Here is a 19,067-nt window from a genome sequence, read left to right on the forward strand (position 1 = left end):
TTTAACCAATAATAAAGTGCTTCACTGTTAATGTTTCAGGCCAAAGAACAGACAGGAGCAACGGCTTCTGTCATTTATGTTCCTCCGCCCTTTGCTGCCGCTGCCATTAATGAAGCTGTTGAGGCGGAAATTCCCTTGGTTGTGTGTATCACTGAAGGAATTCCCCAGCAGGACATGGTACGAGTCAAGCACAAACTGCTGCGCCAGGGAAAGACAAGGCTAATTGGGCCCAACTGCCCTGGAGTCATCAATGTGAGTGCAAAAAATAAAAAGAAACCCAGATTAAGCCTCTCACAGGGCTAAACAGCTTTGAGTGAATGCGAGTGTTATTTGTGTGTGTGACCTGTGAGTGACTTTTTTTTTTTAAACTTTTCTGAAAACTGTGATTTACTTTCAGCCTGGAGAATGTAAAATTGGCATCATGCCTGGCCATATTCACAAAAAAGGAAGGATTGGTGAGTTTGTTTGTTACATTCTTGTAGATTAAAACATTTGCCTTAAACCCTCAAAACTCACAAATAATTTTTGACTTTGCAAATCAAATTTAATTAATTTGACTTGAGTAGAATTTACCAGGGAGTTTTGTCGTCTATCAATTCTGTATCTTGAATATAATGAGTTTATTTGAGAAGTCATTACAAATCTACAGAATCAGTGAAGATTTTTTTGGTGGTGGGAGTTTGAAGATTTTTTCCTGCTCAGCACTCTGTGGATTCTTCCATGTGTTTGCATGTATCAGTAGTTAATTTCATTAACTATTATAACTTAGTTATTGCTAAGGAGTAATCTATTGTGTAATTATACCACAGTTTGTTTATTCATTTTCCCATTAATGAACATTTGGGTTGTTTTCATGTTTGAGCCTTACGAACAAAGCTTAGGTCAACATTTGTGTACAGGTCTTTTTGTGGAAACATTTTCATTTCTCTTGGGCAAAATGTGTAGGAATGGAATTGCTAAGTCGTGTTCATATGAACATAAGTCGAGTATGTTTAACTTTATAAGAAACTGCCAAATAGTTCTGCAAAGTGGCTGTATCATATTATATTTTCACTGTTAATGTAAGAGAGTTCCAATTGTTCCATATCTTCACAAACATTTGGTATTGTTAGTCTTTTCATTTTTTAGAGATAGAGTTTCGCTCTGTCGCCCAGGCTGGAGTGAACGGCTTGATCTTGGCTCACCCCAACCTCCGCCTCCCAGGTTCAAGTGATTCTCTTGCCTTAGCCTCGCGAGTAGCTGGGATTACAGGCATGCGCCACCATACCCAGTTAATTTTGTATTTTTAGTAGAGACGGGGTTTCTCCATGTTGGTTAGGCTGGCCTCAAACTCCCGACCTCAGGTGATCCGCTGGCCTCGGTCTCCCAAAGTGCTGGGATTACAGGCGTGAGCTACCACGCCTGGCCATTAACCTTTTTAAATGTAGCCATTCTACTGGGAGTAAAATGGTATCTCTTGTGGTTTGAGCGTCCCCGATGACTAATGACGTAGAGCACCTTTTCATGTGCTTATAAGGCCATTCACATACCTGCTCAATAATTACCTTGGTCTCTTAGATATCACAAACTTTCTTAAAATGTTTTAGGTTTGTAGGCACCTTAGAAAGCAGGGCAGTGATCAGAAAGGCAACTCACATGGCCTATCATAGGAAAATTGTACTGCTACTTGGTTAGTTCTTGAGGAAATAGCCAAAGTAACATTTCAAAGTTAACCACATTAGGCTTGTGTTTGGGCTTTACACCAAACTTTCTCTAAACTATACTGTTTTTCAGTCATGAAAGATGATTGACCGTATTTTTCTCTATCTATAAACCATGGCAACTAATAATAAGGGTAATTATCATAGTGGATGAGTGTCGGCTGTGCAGTTTACAGAATTGAGTTAAAGGTCATGATTTTTCTTTATTACCAATGTCTCTTAGAGCTGTCAGCCCTGCTGCCAGTGGCAGTACTTGATAATTTCACTTACGAGAGAGGTTACAGGGAGCTCCATAGGCCATCTGAGTTCCAGTGGGGCCTGATCGATGTATCACTGGTGCTCTTGTACATATTTTAATATTTCTTATATTCTTGGGTCTGTTTTGAAGGCTGTGGTCTTAAAGTGAGCATGGAAGGAATGCTGTGTGCTGAGTTGCCTTTCTGATCACTGCTCTGCTTTCTAAGGTGCCCATAAACCTAAAAAATGAAAATCAAGAGAAGTTCAGGGATGTCCTTTAGACCTTGCCTTTGTGAATGGTCATAACCCATTGATGAGACAGTTGTCTGGGAGACTGCATTTAATTCCTTTGAAAAGGGACATTAAAAAAAAAAAAAGAATAAAATATGTGACACTGTGTCCAGAGTTGGTCCCTTCCAGTGGGTTCTTGGTCTCGCTGACTTCAAGAATGAAGCTGCAGACCTTCGCGGTGAGTTACAGCTCTTAAAGGTGGCACAGACCCAAAGAGTGAGCACCAGCAAGATTTATTGTGAAGAGCAAAAGAGCAAAGCTTCCAGAGCATGGAAGGCGACCTGAGCGAGTTGCTGCTGCTGACTCCAGTGGCCAGCTTTTATTCCCTTATTTGTCCCCACCTATGTCCTGCTGATTGGTCCATTTTACAGAGTGCTGATTGGTCCATTTTACAAACCTCTAGTCACAGAGAGCTGATTGGTGCGTTTTTACAGAGCACTGATTGGTGCGTTTTACAAACCTCTAGCTAGCTACAGAGCGCTGATTGGTGCGTTTTACAATCCTAGCTACAGAGTGCTGATTGGTGCATTTTATAATCCTCTTGTAAGACAGAAAAGTTCTCCAAGTCCCCGCTCAACCCAGGAAGTCCAGCTGGCTTCACCTCTCAACACTACAAGATTTTTGAGGGGGTGAGGAGAGAAAGATGGTTATTTGTGCCAGCTATTCCTATTTTGGTACCATTGCTAATAGTCTAAATAGCCTCCTTGACTTCAGATCCTTAGGTTGAGAGTTAAGGGAAAGGAAAGATTTTTCAGTCCCTTGGGTATTTCTGAATGGACTATAATGTAATGTAATAGCAGTGTAATAGTGTAATGGATTTCTAGTCTTTGTTAATAACAGCTAATATAATATAATTGTGTATCTGCTAATTGAGTGTTATTGAAGGAAGTGATTGGATTCCAAATTGATGATATTTAACTGTACCATGCTATTTTTTCCTCTTACGATAGACAGTTTGTTACTCTCAACCACATGTCACATACTTGACTCTTCTGCCCTCTTTTAAAATTTTAAACTGCCTATATTGAGATAACTATAAATTCGTGTGTAGTTATAAGAAATAATGCAGACAGATCACCCTTTATCCAGTTAGCCCAATGGTTAACATCTTGCAAAACTATAATATAATTTCATAAACAGGATATTGACATTGATACAGTCAATATAGAGAACTTTTCCATAACCACAAGTATCCTTCATGTTGCCCTTTTCTAGTCACTTGCCTCCTGCTTCCACCCTCTTCTCAATTCCTGACAACCAGTAATCTGATCTCCAATTGTATAATTTTGTCACTTCAAGAATGTTATATAAGTGGAATCATACAGAATGTAGCCTTCTGGGATTGCCTATTTATAGTCAGAGTAAGTCTCTAGAGATTCATCCAGCTTGTTGTGTATCAGTGGTTTGTTTCTTTTTATTACTGAGGAGTATTCATGGTATGAATGTACTTCGGTTTGTCTAACCATTCACCTGTTGAAAGACATCTGGGTTGTTTTCAGTTTGTCCTATTACAAGTACAGCTGGTATAAACATTTATGTACTGGTTTTGGTGTGAACATTGTCTTCATTTCTTTGGAATAAATGTCCAGGAGCATGGTTGCTGGATTGTATGATACTTGCTTGTTAGTTTTTTAAGAAACTGCTATACAGTGTGGCTGTGCTATTTTCCATTTCACCAGTAATGTATGAGTGATGCAGTTTTTCTGCAGCCTTGCCAGCATTTGGTGGTGTCACTGTGTTTTTATTTTAGCCATTCTGATAAGTGTTTAGTGATAGCTCAGTGTAGTTTTAAGTTGTATTTGCCTAATGGCTAATGATATTGGTTATCTTTTTATAGATTTTTAAAATAAATTTATTTGTCATCTGTTATCTTTTTCAGTGAAATGCCCCTCCTTGGGTTTTGCTCATGTTCTAATTGGGTTGTTTACTTTTTTATGGTTTATTTTTTAGAGTTCTTTGTATATTCTAGGTACTAATACTTTGCTGGATATGCAGTTTACTTTTTCATATTTATTTAAAAGGGATCTTGTTTATATCTGCAAAAACTCTTCTTGGGATTTTGATAGGAATACACCATTACATAAGTAGGTGGGCATTACCCGCCTAACCTTCTCAGTGATGAAATGTCCCATAGAGGGGAGGGACTGTGTTGAAGACAGAGGATGTGGATGGGACAAAGGCACTGAGAATAGGGAAAAAGTGATAAACAAGACATATGGGGGGCGGAAGTTGTGGTGGTTGTCATTTGTTATGCATTAGGGTTCAGTAAGTGAATAATCTTAAAACTATTGAAATTAAATTTCACTTAAGAGGGTGGTCTTACTCCATTGATGAGTTTTCAGTTTCAACTCACTTAGTAAACATATATGTGTACCTTCTGTGCCTGGAACTATGCTTTAAGCTGGGAACATAGAGGTTGTAAAGACTCTTATTTATTGACCCATTGAAAATTATAGTCTAGTGAAGAAGGTAGCTGCTACAGAATCCCAAGCACCATTGGTGGTCTCTTACTGAACCAGGTGGTAGGAGAACATTGTTCTTAATTGGAGAATCAGTGTGTGGTCAGGATATTCAAGTTTCAGGCTGGTTGATCGAGCCTGACCATGAATTTATTTGCCAAGCCAAGATTATTAGATAAAAATTAAAACTTGAAATTTATCCTTTCCTTTTTTCCTTATGGACATTTTACAGATGGATCATTCCATTTTATTGTGTCAGCAGTAGGAGGCCATGTTATGTCGCAGACTTGAGGGCAAGGCTCAGGCCAGCAGGTAGTCTCCTTAGAGATGTTAAGCTGTTGATCAGAGGCACTGTCCTGCCTTCCGAATAAAGAGTTGGTGTTCGTTCCATCACAGGTCAGGCTTTCTGTAACGCAAATATAAATATCTGCCCATTAAAGCTAGGTAGAATCAGTATTTTAGATCAGGTTTTAAGGATTTCTGCTTTTGGTAAAATTTTTGTTTTTTTAAAAGCATTATTATGATTTTAATATAATTCTTAACAGTGCTGAAAGTTAGCATTAGCTAAAAGTGACCTCAAACTTAGTAGTGTTTGCTATAACACTAGAAAAAAATAATTACCTGTAGGTTGCTGTAGGCCATTCAGTGTTCTCTTCATGATCCTCCCTCTGTCCTCAGTATTTGGCATCAGTACCTGCCTTGACCTCAGGAACAAGAAGAGTTGACAAGAAATGAGCCTTCTTGTTACCAGAAAGTACTGGAATTGTACTGCAGGAACTGCTGTTCTTGTTTTCTTAGAAGAAAAAATTCAACCAAGAGATGCACAGCCAGGGTTAAGTAGCAGAGTTTATTGAAGGAAGATAAAGTACATTCAAAGAGAGGAATGGCTGACCAGCTGCTGACCTCCTGGAAAACAGTAGCGGCAGTGTTTATTTAAAGAGACAGTACACCCTGAGAGATGATTCCGAACAGGCTGCTCAAAAGAGAGGATGAGCTAGCAGCAGCTAATGCTGAGGGACCCTCTTTATGAGAATATTGCATGATTATTCATGAGGGAGCATGAGGGGGTATCAGTTGCAACCATGTTTAAGCAGTCTCCTTGTGTGCACATGCTCTGTAGTTGTACATGCTAGTATACACCTCGCATATCTCATTAGCATTTACAATCTCCACCCAGGGATGTGGTTTTTACTATTATAATGAGCAAAAGGCTACTCTAGGGAAAGTTATTGGAGGATTGCACACACTCGTCAGCAGGGAAGTCCCTACCATGATTATCTCCTACTAGGGCCTGATAAGACCCCTTCAGGGCCAGTGGATCCCAACCACATGCCAGAAGTAGCCAGTGTAGCCATTGCCTTTTTGCAGACGGTCAGTAGGCAGCGCCTCCAGGACTTTTTCCAGGGCTCCCCTGCTTGCTTGTTTCTGGCCATTTGCCTAACATTCTTACCGTGTCTAATGGTAGCATTAGGGCTTATAGTGAACCATTCAATGAATGAAGTTGTTTCTACCCCAAAAATACTTGTGGTTTCACAGTGGTAGGTAAGACACAACGTCTCCTGCTTATTTCTTAGTAACGAGGGCAGTAGGAAATATAAAAGCATTGAGGAGATTTAGAGAAAGAGATTATATCTCACTTCTCTTTGGGGGTGATCAGGAAAGACCTTAAAGAGAAAGTAGCATTTAATGTGGACCTTGAAGGATGATTAGAAGTTTTGTCACATGGTGGAGGTGAAACACTCCATTTTAAGCAGAACAAATATGAAAAGATAGGAGAGCATGAAATATCAACGAGGAATAACCCAGTTTCCCTAGGTAGGGAAATAGTAAGAAACAAGTCTGGAGAGGGAGGCTGGGACTGTGCTGGGCTAGGGAGTTAGAGCACAGTTGCACATGAAGTGAGGCATCACTGAGGATGTAGTTGTCACTGTCAAGTGAAATGCATCTAAAAGAGCAATCTGACAGTGTTCTGTAGGGTCTGTGTAGCAATGACTAAGTTACGTACACACTGTTCTTTCAACTTGACAGGTTGGTATGGAGAACCTGAAGTTATTGTGTGCCCAAATTCCTAGTGAGAAGATGCATGTATGCATAGGGCACACATTCAGTACGCGTTAGTATACAATAATGGTGACATAGCACTTTGCTTAAGAATGTAAACATGCTGTACGAAAGTTGAGGTAACTTATAGTTATGTTTTTTGTCTCAGGTTGACAAAAATTCTACTTGTCCTGGTAGGGTGATAATATTGTTAGAAAAGGGTCTTCTGAGTTCTTCAAAGTTGCTCCAAGGAAGGAGTTTAAGGAAAGTAAACCATAGACACCCTAGATTAATTTTTTTGTTTGTCTAAAGTATTACATAGATTGTGGCTTTGAATACATTACCTTTCTGGAAGCTCAGCCAAGCATAGTAAACTATAAGAGACGACATCTAGCTGTCATTCCTCCCTGGCCCACACTGGCTCTCCTCCCTCCACACACACTTAATCCTGATGTGAAATTGAGTGCTTTCATACAGGTCCATTTATAAAAGAAATTAGGTGGGAGACTTGGTTCCAGAGGGATCTTGACCTTATTCCCCAGTTTTCTTTATATTGATTTTAAAGCCTATATATTGGTTGAAAATTATTGGGAAAATAGTTGTGGAGAAGATAGGTAGTATTTGAAAATGTGACTAATAGTTTGGGTACTGTATTAGTCTGTTTTACATTGCTGCAGAGGAATATCTGAGCCTGGGTAATTTATAAAGAAAAGAGGTTGATTTGGCTTATGATTCTGCAGGCTGTACATGAATGGCACTAGCATCTGTTCAGCTTCTGGTGAGGCCTCAGGAATCTTTTACTCATGGCGGAAGGTGAAGGGGGAGTAGGCATGTCACATAGTGAGAGAAGGAATGAGAGAGGCCAGGATCTTTTAAAGAACCAGCTCTCATGTAAAGGAACAGAGTGAGAACTCACTCATTACCATGGGAAGGGCACTAAGCCATTCATAAAGGATCTGTCCCCATGACCCAAACACCTCCCACCGGGCCCCACCTCCAACATTGGGCATCACATTTCAGCCTGAGATTTGGAGGGTACAAATACCCAGACTACATCAGGTAATATAAGTCTAATCTATTACATTCTGCCCCTGTAGGTATGATTGTACCTACCAAATTTATGTTGATATTATCCTCTTCATAAAGATTCTCAGAAGAGATAATTTAAGTCTTTCTTGCATTGTTTTTATAGTCATAACCTTAACTAATAATATACTTTCTCCTGTGTCTAAATTTAAAAATCTCCTGCTTTAATTTAAGCCTTTCCTTTTCATTTCATCATTTGAAGATACTATTGATTTTGATGGCAAATCATGGAATGAATTTTATAGCTATGTTAGTCACTCAAAGTGTTTGGTAATTTAGTTTACCATATTTTAGTCTAACATAGAAACACAATCTAATATTTTTGTATTCTCTTTCATTAAGGCATTGTGTCCAGATCCGGCACCCTGACTTATGAAGCAGTTCACCAGACAACGGAAGTTGGATTGGGGCAGTCTTTGTGTGTTGGTGAGGGATTTTTGCTAAAATCATTTTATTGGAGTGTAGTGTCTTCATTGGATGAGTATAATAATTATTGATTTTATTATTTGCAAAATATTTTGATACTCTTATAAAAAAGATGTTATGATCTCAAATTTAATTTGCTTAAGTATAAAGTCGTTCTATAGTTTTTCAAGATTCGTGGTCCAAGATTTCATTTCTAGGTTGAAGAACTAACGTCTTGGGACATGTGGCTCCTGGAGCACCTTGGGTGCCTGAAAACATCACTTTATTTGATTGCTCTGAAGAAATAGTTCTTTATATTAGGACTTTTGCTGTCATTGCCATTATGTTCATCAGTGCTTCATAGTTACTGAATTCTTTGCCAATTAGTGTCTCATTCTTAAGGCAAGCCTCTCAGATGCCTCTGAGCTGAAAAATTGTACTGTTAGAGCCTTATTGGTGAGAAAGTCAAGGTTGAGGAAGGTTCAGTTCCTCAGAACGTCTCTTTTTATCACACTATACTGCCTCCCATTTGAAAAAATAACAAATTACAAGCTTTTACATTTTAAAATAATTTAATTATTTGTTGCCAAAAGCCAAGGCAAATTCCTCCTTTTCATATTAATAAATATTCCTTCAAATTCTTAGAATACCTCTTAACCTTCTAGAAATATCTTTACCAAAAAATAACATATAGCTCTGGAGTGTTTTTATTAAGATCCAAATTCATAAATTAAATATTGAAGACATTAATTGAGCATTTCTACATGCAAAGCACAATCATAAGTGGAAGATACTTTAGTGTGACAGAGAATAAGAAAAGGTTTGAAACAGGCTTACTGATTCCTTCTTTTCCATCTTCAGTTTTGATTTGTAAATGGAGGATAATGATGCCTGTCTCACAGAGAAGTTGAGAAAATTAGGAAATGACAGATCTAATGTGTGCCAAAGCATAGGACTTGACCACGGTTGGCACTTAATAAATGCCAGTTCTCTTCTTCCACTCCATTTTTCAGAGATGCAGTAAAAAGTAAGAAATCAATCCTGCCCTCAGTAAGTTTATAATTTAAAAATAAAAAGTGGCAGCCTCTCTGTAGGGAACATTTACTTTAACCCTGTCTAAGAACTCGTTCTTAAATGTGGTATGTAGTACGGCTCTGATATGCAGGCTCTGTCATCACCGCTCTGGATCCAGAACAGGAGGGATCAGGGCAGTCACTGTCACTCACTGGCACTTGTGTCTTAAAACTTGTGGGCGGTTTATCTGCAGCATACTTCATCAAATAGTTTCTTTGCTCAAAGAAATTTGTTAAATGTTTATTCTTTCCTCTGGTGTAACATCAGCATGCAACACAGATACACATTTTCTTAAAATGTTCATTTCTAAGGAGTTATCTGGGAATAATTTTGTGAGACAGAAGAGGCTTGATAAAGGAGCTAAAGCAAAAGGAGGGTTGTCTTTGTTACAGCCCTAGAATATTCCTAGAATATCAGGGACCAACCACCATTTAGCATTTATATAATATTATCAACAGAAATAAATGTAGCATTTTGTGATTTTTAAAATATTAAATGCAAGACTAATGATACTTTAAAAATATTAAGGAGAAGGGTAAGAAAAATGACAAACTAGTTAAAAACATTTATTGACCTAAATTCCAAGGTTCACTCTTAAATTTCCAGTTATTGATATTTTTCAACTTTTTCAGGCATTGGAGGCGATCCTTTTAATGGAACAGATTTTATTGACTGCCTCGAAATCTTTTTGAATGATTCTGCCACAGAAGGCATCATATTGATTGGTGAAATTGGTGGTAATGCAGAAGAGAATGCTGCAGAATTTTTGAAGCAACATAATTCAGTAAGTTTGGGTTTGGAAAAATGTAGCTCTTTGCTCTTAATATCAGAGGCTTGTTTCAGAAGTTATTTTTATTTTTTCAAAGGTGAACTTTTTGAGAAAACATGAAAGATAAAACTTTTCTGAGCAGGGACTTCTATACCGGACACTCAGACAATTCTGTATTATTTCTGGGTGATTCTCTACTTCCTTGTTCTGAACTCTCCTCCCCAGGCATCATCCCACACTTTGTGGTAGGTAAGTTGTTCTTCTGCTGAACAGATACATTCAGGCCATCAGCCCGAGAGCCCCTATTTGACCTGCAGACTTGGTTTTCACCTGTGACTGGTATTCTTTCTCCCGATCTCAGAGGGAAATAAGTGTTGTTTTCTCTTTTTCAAGGCTGACCTAAAGATCCTGTCCCCCCCTGCCTTTTTTTCAGGATCTGGCTTCCCTCTAGTTTTAGACTTTCCTTGTGGAATGGCACTTTCCTTCAGAGATCAAGTAGAAAAGCTTTACTGTCTATGTCCTGGGGAGGCTTTCCTTGTTGCCTTTCGCTTAGAATTAAAGGTAAAGGAGTAGTGTTGAGTTGTGTCATCATTTCCTTTAGCTTGAGGGAATTAAGCCTTATTCCTGTGGTGAAAGGAGAGATGGGGGTGCAGTAGTGACTGAAGCAGTTTGGTGGCCACGAGCCCCCACTCAGTGAATTTGTGCTGTGGCCATTGTTGTGTCAGAGAACTGTGGGAAAAAATCAAGCCATTGATTTTCAGAATTTATCTTACACTGAGGAATGAGTGAAAAATTCTCTTCAGGAGACCAGGCAAGAGAGGGGAGATAACTTTCTCTCTATGCTTATGAAAAAAATCCACTAGTGAATGAATTAAATGCCACGTAAAACTAATACTGGAGAGTTAAAGGAACCAATAATATCATGTACAGGGTGGTTTACCCAAAACAAGGCATATTTATTTGTGTTTTAAGGAATTTTCAAGGGCTATTTTGAATATACTTGATTTTCTTTTGTGGTGATGTTAAGCCCTAACTCCCATATTAGATATGACTCAACTTTACCCTCATTCTCTCAATCTCTTTCCTTACTTTTCTTTCATTCTTGAATCCTCAGCGGTCGGGCTCCTCTCTGTCACTTAGAAGCTATATGACCTTGGGAATGCTTCTTAGTCTCTCATTGCCTCAGTTTCCTTTTTGGAAAAATGAGGACATAGTAGTGCCTGCCTCCTAGAGTTACTGTAAGGTCTGTGAGGTTTAAATGACTTAGTAATGTATAGCAAAGTAGTGCCTGTCACTCAGTAAGCACTCTTCTTACTGAGCCGTTTGCTGCTGTGGAATCTTCTTACTCTCCTGACATTGTGTTTGCGGAGGTCACCAGTGGCCTTGATTCATTCGTCACCCTCTCCATACTCTTGGTTTCTTTCTGGTTTTCCTCCTCTTTTTTCATTCCCTGGATCTATTTTCTGTGCTTATTTCTATGGCAGAAACCTGAGAACTAACTTTTATTTATCTCTTCTCCTGTTTCTACTCAGTTACCAAGATCTGTCTCTGAGACATCAGAGGTTTGTCTAGATTCAGAGCCTTGTCTATGTTTAGTCCATCTACTTTGGTTTGGGTCCTCATCCCATCTCATCTGGACCATCTCAATGATTTCCTTCATGATCTCTCATATTTTCTCCAACCACCCCCCTTTACTCTTAGACCATTCTGCTTATGGCCACGCAAATTATCTGCTCTTCTGAAACATGGGTATTGGTGCTCTTTGTCCTTGGTTCACATCAGACAGTGTTTCCCGTGTAATGTTTCCCATTACATGTCAGCTAAAGGGCAGATTTAGCATGGTGTTCCAGTCCTTCCCATACCATCGAAACCTTCCCTTTTAGATCAGTTTTCCATCTGACATACCAGTTTTCATTCTCACATGTCTTTGCTGTTCCTTCTGCAAGGCATGCTTAATATCTAACTTTCACTCTAGACTGTGTTATGGACTGCAGGGAACTGTTAATCTCAGTGCCCGGCCCAGTCCCCTGGCACAGTAGGCACCAATACAGGTCAAATAAATGGAGGAGTAGATTGTTAAGGATTGGAGTAAAATGTTAGATTCCCTTGTGTTCAGAAAGTTGTATAGTTTGAAATTTAAGTAAAAACTGACTTCTTTAAAAAAAAAAAAAGGTTTGGGTTAATACAGCATTATGCTGTGTTAAATTGAATTTAAAATGTATTTGGGCCCAATTCTGAATCCCTTGAATAGCTTAGTATTTAATGGGGAAAATGAAACATAGACATTTTGTTTCATTTGGCAGCATATTTCCTATTCCTGGTTAGTTCTTATGGAATTAATTTTTATTGAGAACCTAATGTGTACAAGATTCTAGGTTAAACAGTTCAGATGCTGCATTATATAAAATGCCTAGTGTAATACTTGGTGTAAACGTGATCTGCTGCTGCCTTTGTTGTTTAACAAAAGTTTGTTTAGCAAAAGTTCTGGTGTTTAACTTTTATCCTGATGCTTTGGCAAGATATTTTTATTCTCTCTTTATGAAAGAGAAAACTGGTACAGGAAGATTAGTAACTTGCCAATGGTAGGTATACAGCAAACGAACCAGGGGTGAGATTCATACCCAGGTTTGCCTGACTTCTCCATTTCACCATGGAAGGATGAGGAGTCAGACTGAAGGAGTTAAGAACAAAGAGTCATCAGTCCTGGGCATAGGCTCAGACTGTACTGATAGCATTCTAACTGGTCTTACTGTTTTTAGACATACCTCTCATCATTTCTGTGTCGTATTTTCAGACTACACTTCCCCATAGTCTTTTAGTTGTAGTTCTCTCCACTTAAAAAACAGAAAACAAAGAAGCCTCCAATGGCTCTTTGCTAATGGGACAGATGCAGATTTGTTTGACATTCTAGGCTCAACAAAGTCTTGATCCTTTCTAGTGCAACAATATTCCCACTTTTTGGGGAATAGGGGAGCGAAATCAAGTACAAATTAATGCCACTCAAACATGAGATTGTCATATTCTATGTAGATCTTATGAGTGAATGAATAAATAATCTGTGGAGTCTTTTTTTTTTTAATTCTATACCATAGGTACTACAGTAGGTGCCACGCATACCGAAGTTAGTGAAAATATAACCTCTGTGTTCAGGGAATTCATAGTTTAGTAGAAGAACACATGGGGAATAGGTTATAGCCAGTGTGCTGAATTTAATAGTAGAAAGGTGTAAAAGGCACAGCAGGGTCATTGACGAGATGATGAAATATGAGGGCATTTGTGGGGAGGGTGGGAGAGAGAGACAGAAAAGGCTTATGGGGGAAGAGGAAGCTAGAGTCAGGTCTTAAAAGTTAAGTGGGAGTTTACCAAGTATCCAAGGAGGGTGGAGAACATTCTCAGCAAAGGCACAGAGCTAGAGCATTCTGTGCCTATGTAAGATAAGGAGGAAGGGAGGAAAGGTGGCAGAGGAGGCAGGAGTAAGCAGTGTCTGACCATGTAGCTCCTTGCATGCTGGCATCTTAGTGGGAATCGGGGCAGTCAGTGGAATCAGAGTAGCAGTCATTCACTGCCATGTACTACTCACAGTGCAAAGAAAAAAGAAAAGCCAGTTTCACTTATGAATGTCCTTGATGAAGCAATACAAATTATTAATTTTATCAAATTATGATGCTGGAGTCAGTATTTTGTGATAAAATGGAAAGTAAAGCACTTTCACAGTTGAGTTGTGAGCTGAACTAGCTGTGGACTTTTCATTGGACACCAATTTTACTTGAAAGAATGACTGGCAGACAAACTGGTAATTCAGACAGATCTCTTCCCAAAAATGAACAAAGTAAACCTGCTGTGTCAAGGAAAACAGTTGATAGTATTTGTTGCTGCTAATAACATTTGAACTTTCAAGTGAATATTTAAAATTTTGGAAAACTTGCATCTGTAACTGTCAGCTTGACAACTTCCTCCTACCTAGAGGCTTTTCTAATGAGCTTGGTGGTGATACTGATAACTGATTTGTGGTTATTAAATGATGAAATGTGTCAGCATTTGGAAGATCTGCATAACTCAGTGAACCCATATTTCCTAACTGAGGAATGCATGTTACAAAATCATTGTGGTTAAAAGATCACTCAAAGTGCAAGACAGATTAATGAGTTTTAAATTAACAAGGGACAGAAAGTTCACTGATACGGTTTCAGATTCCAACATTGCACCTAACCTTTAAGAAATTACCACTGAGAGATTTGGGTAGTGTCAAAGAAGAATACTCCCAATTATCTGTAAGGCAGTCAATTAAAATACTTCTCCCTTTTCCAATTACGTATCCGTGTGAGGCTGGATTTTCCTTTTATACTTCAGCTTAAATAACATATTGCAACAGATTGAATGTGAAAGCATTTATCAGAATCCATTTGTCTTTTATTAAGTTAAACATTCAAGAGTTGAAAATATAAGTGGTAAAATAATGCAACTCTTCTCACTAGAATGGTTTTTAAAGTGTTAAAATGTTATTTTTAAGTGAATTAACAAATATTTATAAAATTTGTTTTAATTTCTAATATACTAAATATCATTAGATATAATACATATCAACAAAAGGTCTTTGAGATCCTGAGTAATTCTCATAAGTATAAGGGATCCCTAGACCAAATGATTTGAGAACTGCTGGTCTAGGGGAAGATGATGGTACCTAAGTGAAGGGTCTCAGGTTCCTCTCATGCTCAAGTTCTGCCTTCTCCAGGCCTCTCTGTTTTACCTGGTTCCTTATTATCTCTGGACTTCTGTTATGAACATGATATTACCATTAATTGTGAAACGTAATCATTTATTCATATGTTAGTTTATGGTATCTCTTTTTTTTTTTTTTTTAAGACAGAGTCTTGCTCTGTCACTAGGCTGGAGTGCGGTGGCATGACCTTGGTTCACTGCAACCTCCGCCTCCCAGGTTCAAGCGATTCTCCTGCCTCAGCCTCCCGAGTAGCTGGGACTACAGGCTCGAGCCACCATGCCCAGCTAATTTCTGTATTTTTAGTAGAGGTGGGGTTTCACCATGTTGGCCAGGATGGTCTCAATCTCTTGACCTCATGATCTGCCCGCCTCGGCCTCCCAAAGTGCTGGGATTACAGGCCTGATCCACCATGCCTGGCCTATGGTATCTCTTAATGGATTGAGGTATATACATATTTTATATTATGTCTTCAACTACTTTGCAAGTCTAGAGTACAGAAATTTTTATATTTTCTTTGTATGGGTTATGTTTTTTTTTTTAAACCTCAGAATCTAGTACATAGAGATTATACATTAGAATGGATTTTTGCTGAATAAAACTAATTCTGATCTTCCCTCTTAGACATAGAATTCCAGAGTAGAAAGGGCTTTTGGGCATCAATCTAGTTTGGCCATTTCATTTCATAGATGAGGCAACAGAAGTCTGGTTCTCAAGAAACCTTGTCCAAGGTCAAGCAGCTTTTGTTACTAGGAAATTAAGTCCTAGGTCCTTTCCAGTATACTTCCCACCTCATCTTTTTCTTTTAGCACATTTATTAAGGGTGAACTAATAATGAATTAACATAATATTAGGTTGAAGTAAAGCAACCCAGTCTTGTGTCTTAAATTATTATTATCACAAATCATATAACATATTTTCCAGTATGCTCTTTTACTTTTCAAATGAAAGCGTCACATGTGTATTTGTGAAGTAGGAATTTTATATTGAACAGATACGAACATTGGCACGGTGTTGTATTCCTGAGTTTGTATGGAAAGTTAACTCAAAGGAGAATGCACTAGTTTCTATCATGGTTTAATATTTGTGTTGGTTTTCCTAGGATGAATGGTGGGCTTTCCCCTGCCCAAGTCATTTACCATTTACCAGCAGAGTCAAGACTTTGAGGTCCAGTTTTGATTGACTTCTTCATTAGAGCATTTAAAAGATTACTTTCTTTCCAGGGTCCAAATTCCAAGCCTGTAGTGTCCTTCATTGCTGGGTTAACTGCTCCTCCTGGGAGGAGAATGGGTCATGCCGGGGCAATTATTGCCGGAGGAAAAGGTGGAGCTAAAGAGAAGATCTCCGCTCTTCAGAGTGCAGGAGTTGTGGTCAGTATGTCTCCTGCACAGCTGGGAACCACGATCTACAAGGTGAGCTCCAACAGTGGCCCACTTTCTCTGAGGTTGTAGGCTTTCTGTGTGTGTGGCCATACTGGGTACCTGGAAATCATGGCCTTTGCTTCTGGGACTTAATTGGTTTTCTGATATGCAGCTTAATAGTTTTTATCAACTCTATTGATGTCCTAGTGCCCTAATTAGGCATGACCAGGAATAATGTTCTTATTTTAAAGCTTTCTTCTTTAAACATTGGGATTTGTATTTTTGTAAGTGGCAAGATACAACATACAAAAAAAGCATCTTGAAGATCATATCTGTCATGATTTCCATTTTGAGGGTTTGGAAGGTAGCTGTGCAGATAACTGCTTTTTGTTTTGTTACTTGTTTTTTCCTTAGGGATATAGCCACCCTGACCCCATGGGTTTCTGTTTCTAAGGAGAGGAGGTTGGAGGCTGAGTAACAAGAAATGGAAATTGGATGAAGGAGTTGGGGTGGAGGGAGATCTAAAGAGGATGAGGAGATTGGCCCTGGCTATGTTGTAATACCATTGTTACTTAAAGGTTGAAGGAGTGACTTCTTAGCTTTTTTTTTTTTTTTGATTTTCCTTTTTTAATAGGACATTATGGGTTAAAATATTCTAAGTGATTTGATGTCTTTTATAATCTCTTTGTACTGATTTTCAGCTTGCCTCTTTGAGTGGTCATTTAAGGCTCTCTCTCCCTCATTGTTTTTATGATGGTATACCCCCGCCACAAAAAAAAAAAAAAAAAAAAAAAAAAATCCCCTCTTAAGCATGCTGAAAATAGGTACCAGTTGGTTTCCTAGAAGGGAACAGCATTCAGAGAAAATTTCAAAATCCTGATTTGGTGGTCTTCTTTGCCCTTGTCTTAGGGATGAATAAAGTGGACTCCTTGTTTTATTGACTCTTTGCATGATCCTGCTTTTGGAATAGAACATTATGTGCCAAAGTGTTTGAAATAAATCTAGGTGCTTAGTGAGTGTGAGAAAGAATTTTATTTGAAGGTGGGGGGTAAAGAGAAAAGCAAATGCTTAAATTCACATTGGAGATGTGTGTTACCATTTTCTTCCAGTAAGTGGCAGCAGGGATCTACACATTTTATCCTAATTGTTAAAATCTAGAAAAATATGATTTTTGGTATTGTTTCCTTAAACACTACTTTGCTTAAGGTATTTGTTTGTTTCAGGTATTTCTAAGGTTCTTGACATTTTGTTCAAATCCTAACAATCTGTCTTTAGCTTTATTCTCTGAGAAACTGAGCAAACTTGTTTCCATTGCCTTATTAGAAGGGCTGGATGTAGTTCATGTATATAGCACTACAGTTTGGATAAGCACAATGAAGTTTCTCAGCTCCTAAAATTATTGTTATTACACTGCTATGAAAAAATACATATTATTCAAAACCTCCCTCTCCACTTCTGGATTTAGGAAATATAAAGTTGAAGCTCTGCATCTTGTTTCGTGAAATTCAAGCTGACACAGACTCATTTTGAAAGCTGTTATTCTGTGTTCAAACACCCTCATCCTGGTACATTTTTCTTCTGTAATTTGGTTGTTCAAAGGATCCTAAAGATAATAGGTTTCAAAATCATTTTGACGATAAATGTAATTTGGATCTTTTATCTTTATTCATTCCATCTCTCTTCTCTCTCTCTCTCCTGTTTTTGAAGGAATTTGAAAAGAGGAAGATGCTGTGAAAGAAAAAAAAAATTCCTAAAACTGTGGAATGAATCACGTAGACATGTGACCCTGCAGCAGTTTGCTTCTGTTGTCCACTGATTATCAGCCTATGTGCCTGACACTGGTCTTGCAGTACAACTGGAAGCCAAAACAAGGTGGAGGATGTCCTGAATTAAGATGTTTTCACCTCACTGTATAACAGAAACAGTCAATAAATCTACAATTTGATTTCAATATGGTTTGGGAGACTTCTTATTGTTCCAGTGTGAAGGATGAGGAGAGTGGGAGAAATGGAGGTGTATTTATATGTGTGTATGTTTTAATAGATTCTGATTGTTTGTTTGTTTGTTTTTGGAAACAGGGTCTCGCTCTGTCACCCAGGCTGGAGTACAGTAGTGTGATCTTGGCTCACTGCAACCTCCGCTTCCCGGGGTTCAAGCAGTTTTCTCTGCCTCAGCTTCCCGAGTAGCTGGAATTACAGGCGCCTGCTGCCACACCTGGCTATTTTTCTTTTTTGTATTTTTAATAGAGACGGGGTTTCACCAAGTTGGCCAGGCTGGTCTTGAACTCCTGACCTTGTGATCCACCCGCCCACCGCACTGGGCCTTTAATGGGTTCTTTAGAGAACATTGTAACCAAAACCTCTGGGGGAATGAGGCTGTAGCAGTGTCAACGTTGTGTTGTCTAGCCTAGACATAGAATGACTTCAGGTATCTTTTGAATTATAGTTTTCCATATATGTATATATCTCCATCATGCAGGGTAGTTCAAAGGGTTGGAGATGATGCGTGAAGTCCCTGGGATGTAATAAGGCAACTTAATTGTCATCAGTGCCTCTGTCATCACTACCATCACCACCACACCGTCATCATTATCATCATCAGGATTAGAGGCAGAAGCTCATTTATATTTCAGTTTCTGCCTCATCGGGGAAATGGAGAGTCTTCACCAATGCCATGCTTTTCTGTGGTTCTGCAGAGAGCCCATCCAGAGCCTACATTCTTTGTTTAAGATTTAAGACATTCACTGCAAGAACACTGGAAAGCTGTTAGCCATCCTACTTCGTGTTCAAAAGGGAACTTCTTAACAAGAAGTAATCCCAGTGGGTAATTGCCACTAAACAAGACAGAAGTGGTGCCTGTCATCAGGAACTTACATTCTGGAACAAAATATCAGATAGTGTAACTGTCCTGAAGGAAACAAATAAGAGT

General features: G+C 38.6%; 1 protein-coding gene across 2 annotated transcripts in view; it reads left to right on the forward strand.

The window, feature by feature from the left end:
• Positions 1 to 18,090, forward strand: part of SUCLG1 (succinate-CoA ligase alpha subunit) — a 47,168-nt gene extending 29,078 nt beyond the window's left edge. For both annotated transcript variants that reach the window (XM_030920635.1, XM_030920634.1), the window contains exons 4-9: positions 40 to 252; positions 398 to 455; positions 8,156 to 8,239; positions 9,925 to 10,076; positions 16,002 to 16,190; positions 17,847 to 18,090. In XM_030920635.1, coding sequence (XP_030776495.1) covers positions 40 to 252; positions 398 to 455; positions 8,156 to 8,239; positions 9,925 to 10,076; positions 16,002 to 16,190; positions 17,847 to 17,873 — 723 coding nt within the window. In that variant the 3' untranslated portion in view covers positions 17,874 to 18,090. The remainder of the gene's footprint in view (positions 1 to 39; positions 253 to 397; positions 456 to 8,155; positions 8,240 to 9,924; positions 10,077 to 16,001; positions 16,191 to 17,846) is intronic.
• Positions 18,091 to 19,067: the final 977 nt, after the last annotated feature.

This window comes from Rhinopithecus roxellana, chromosome 17, assembly GCF_007565055.1.
Source record: "Rhinopithecus roxellana isolate Shanxi Qingling chromosome 17, ASM756505v1, whole genome shotgun sequence".
Lineage (NCBI taxonomy): Eukaryota > Metazoa > Chordata > Mammalia > Primates > Cercopithecidae > Rhinopithecus > Rhinopithecus roxellana.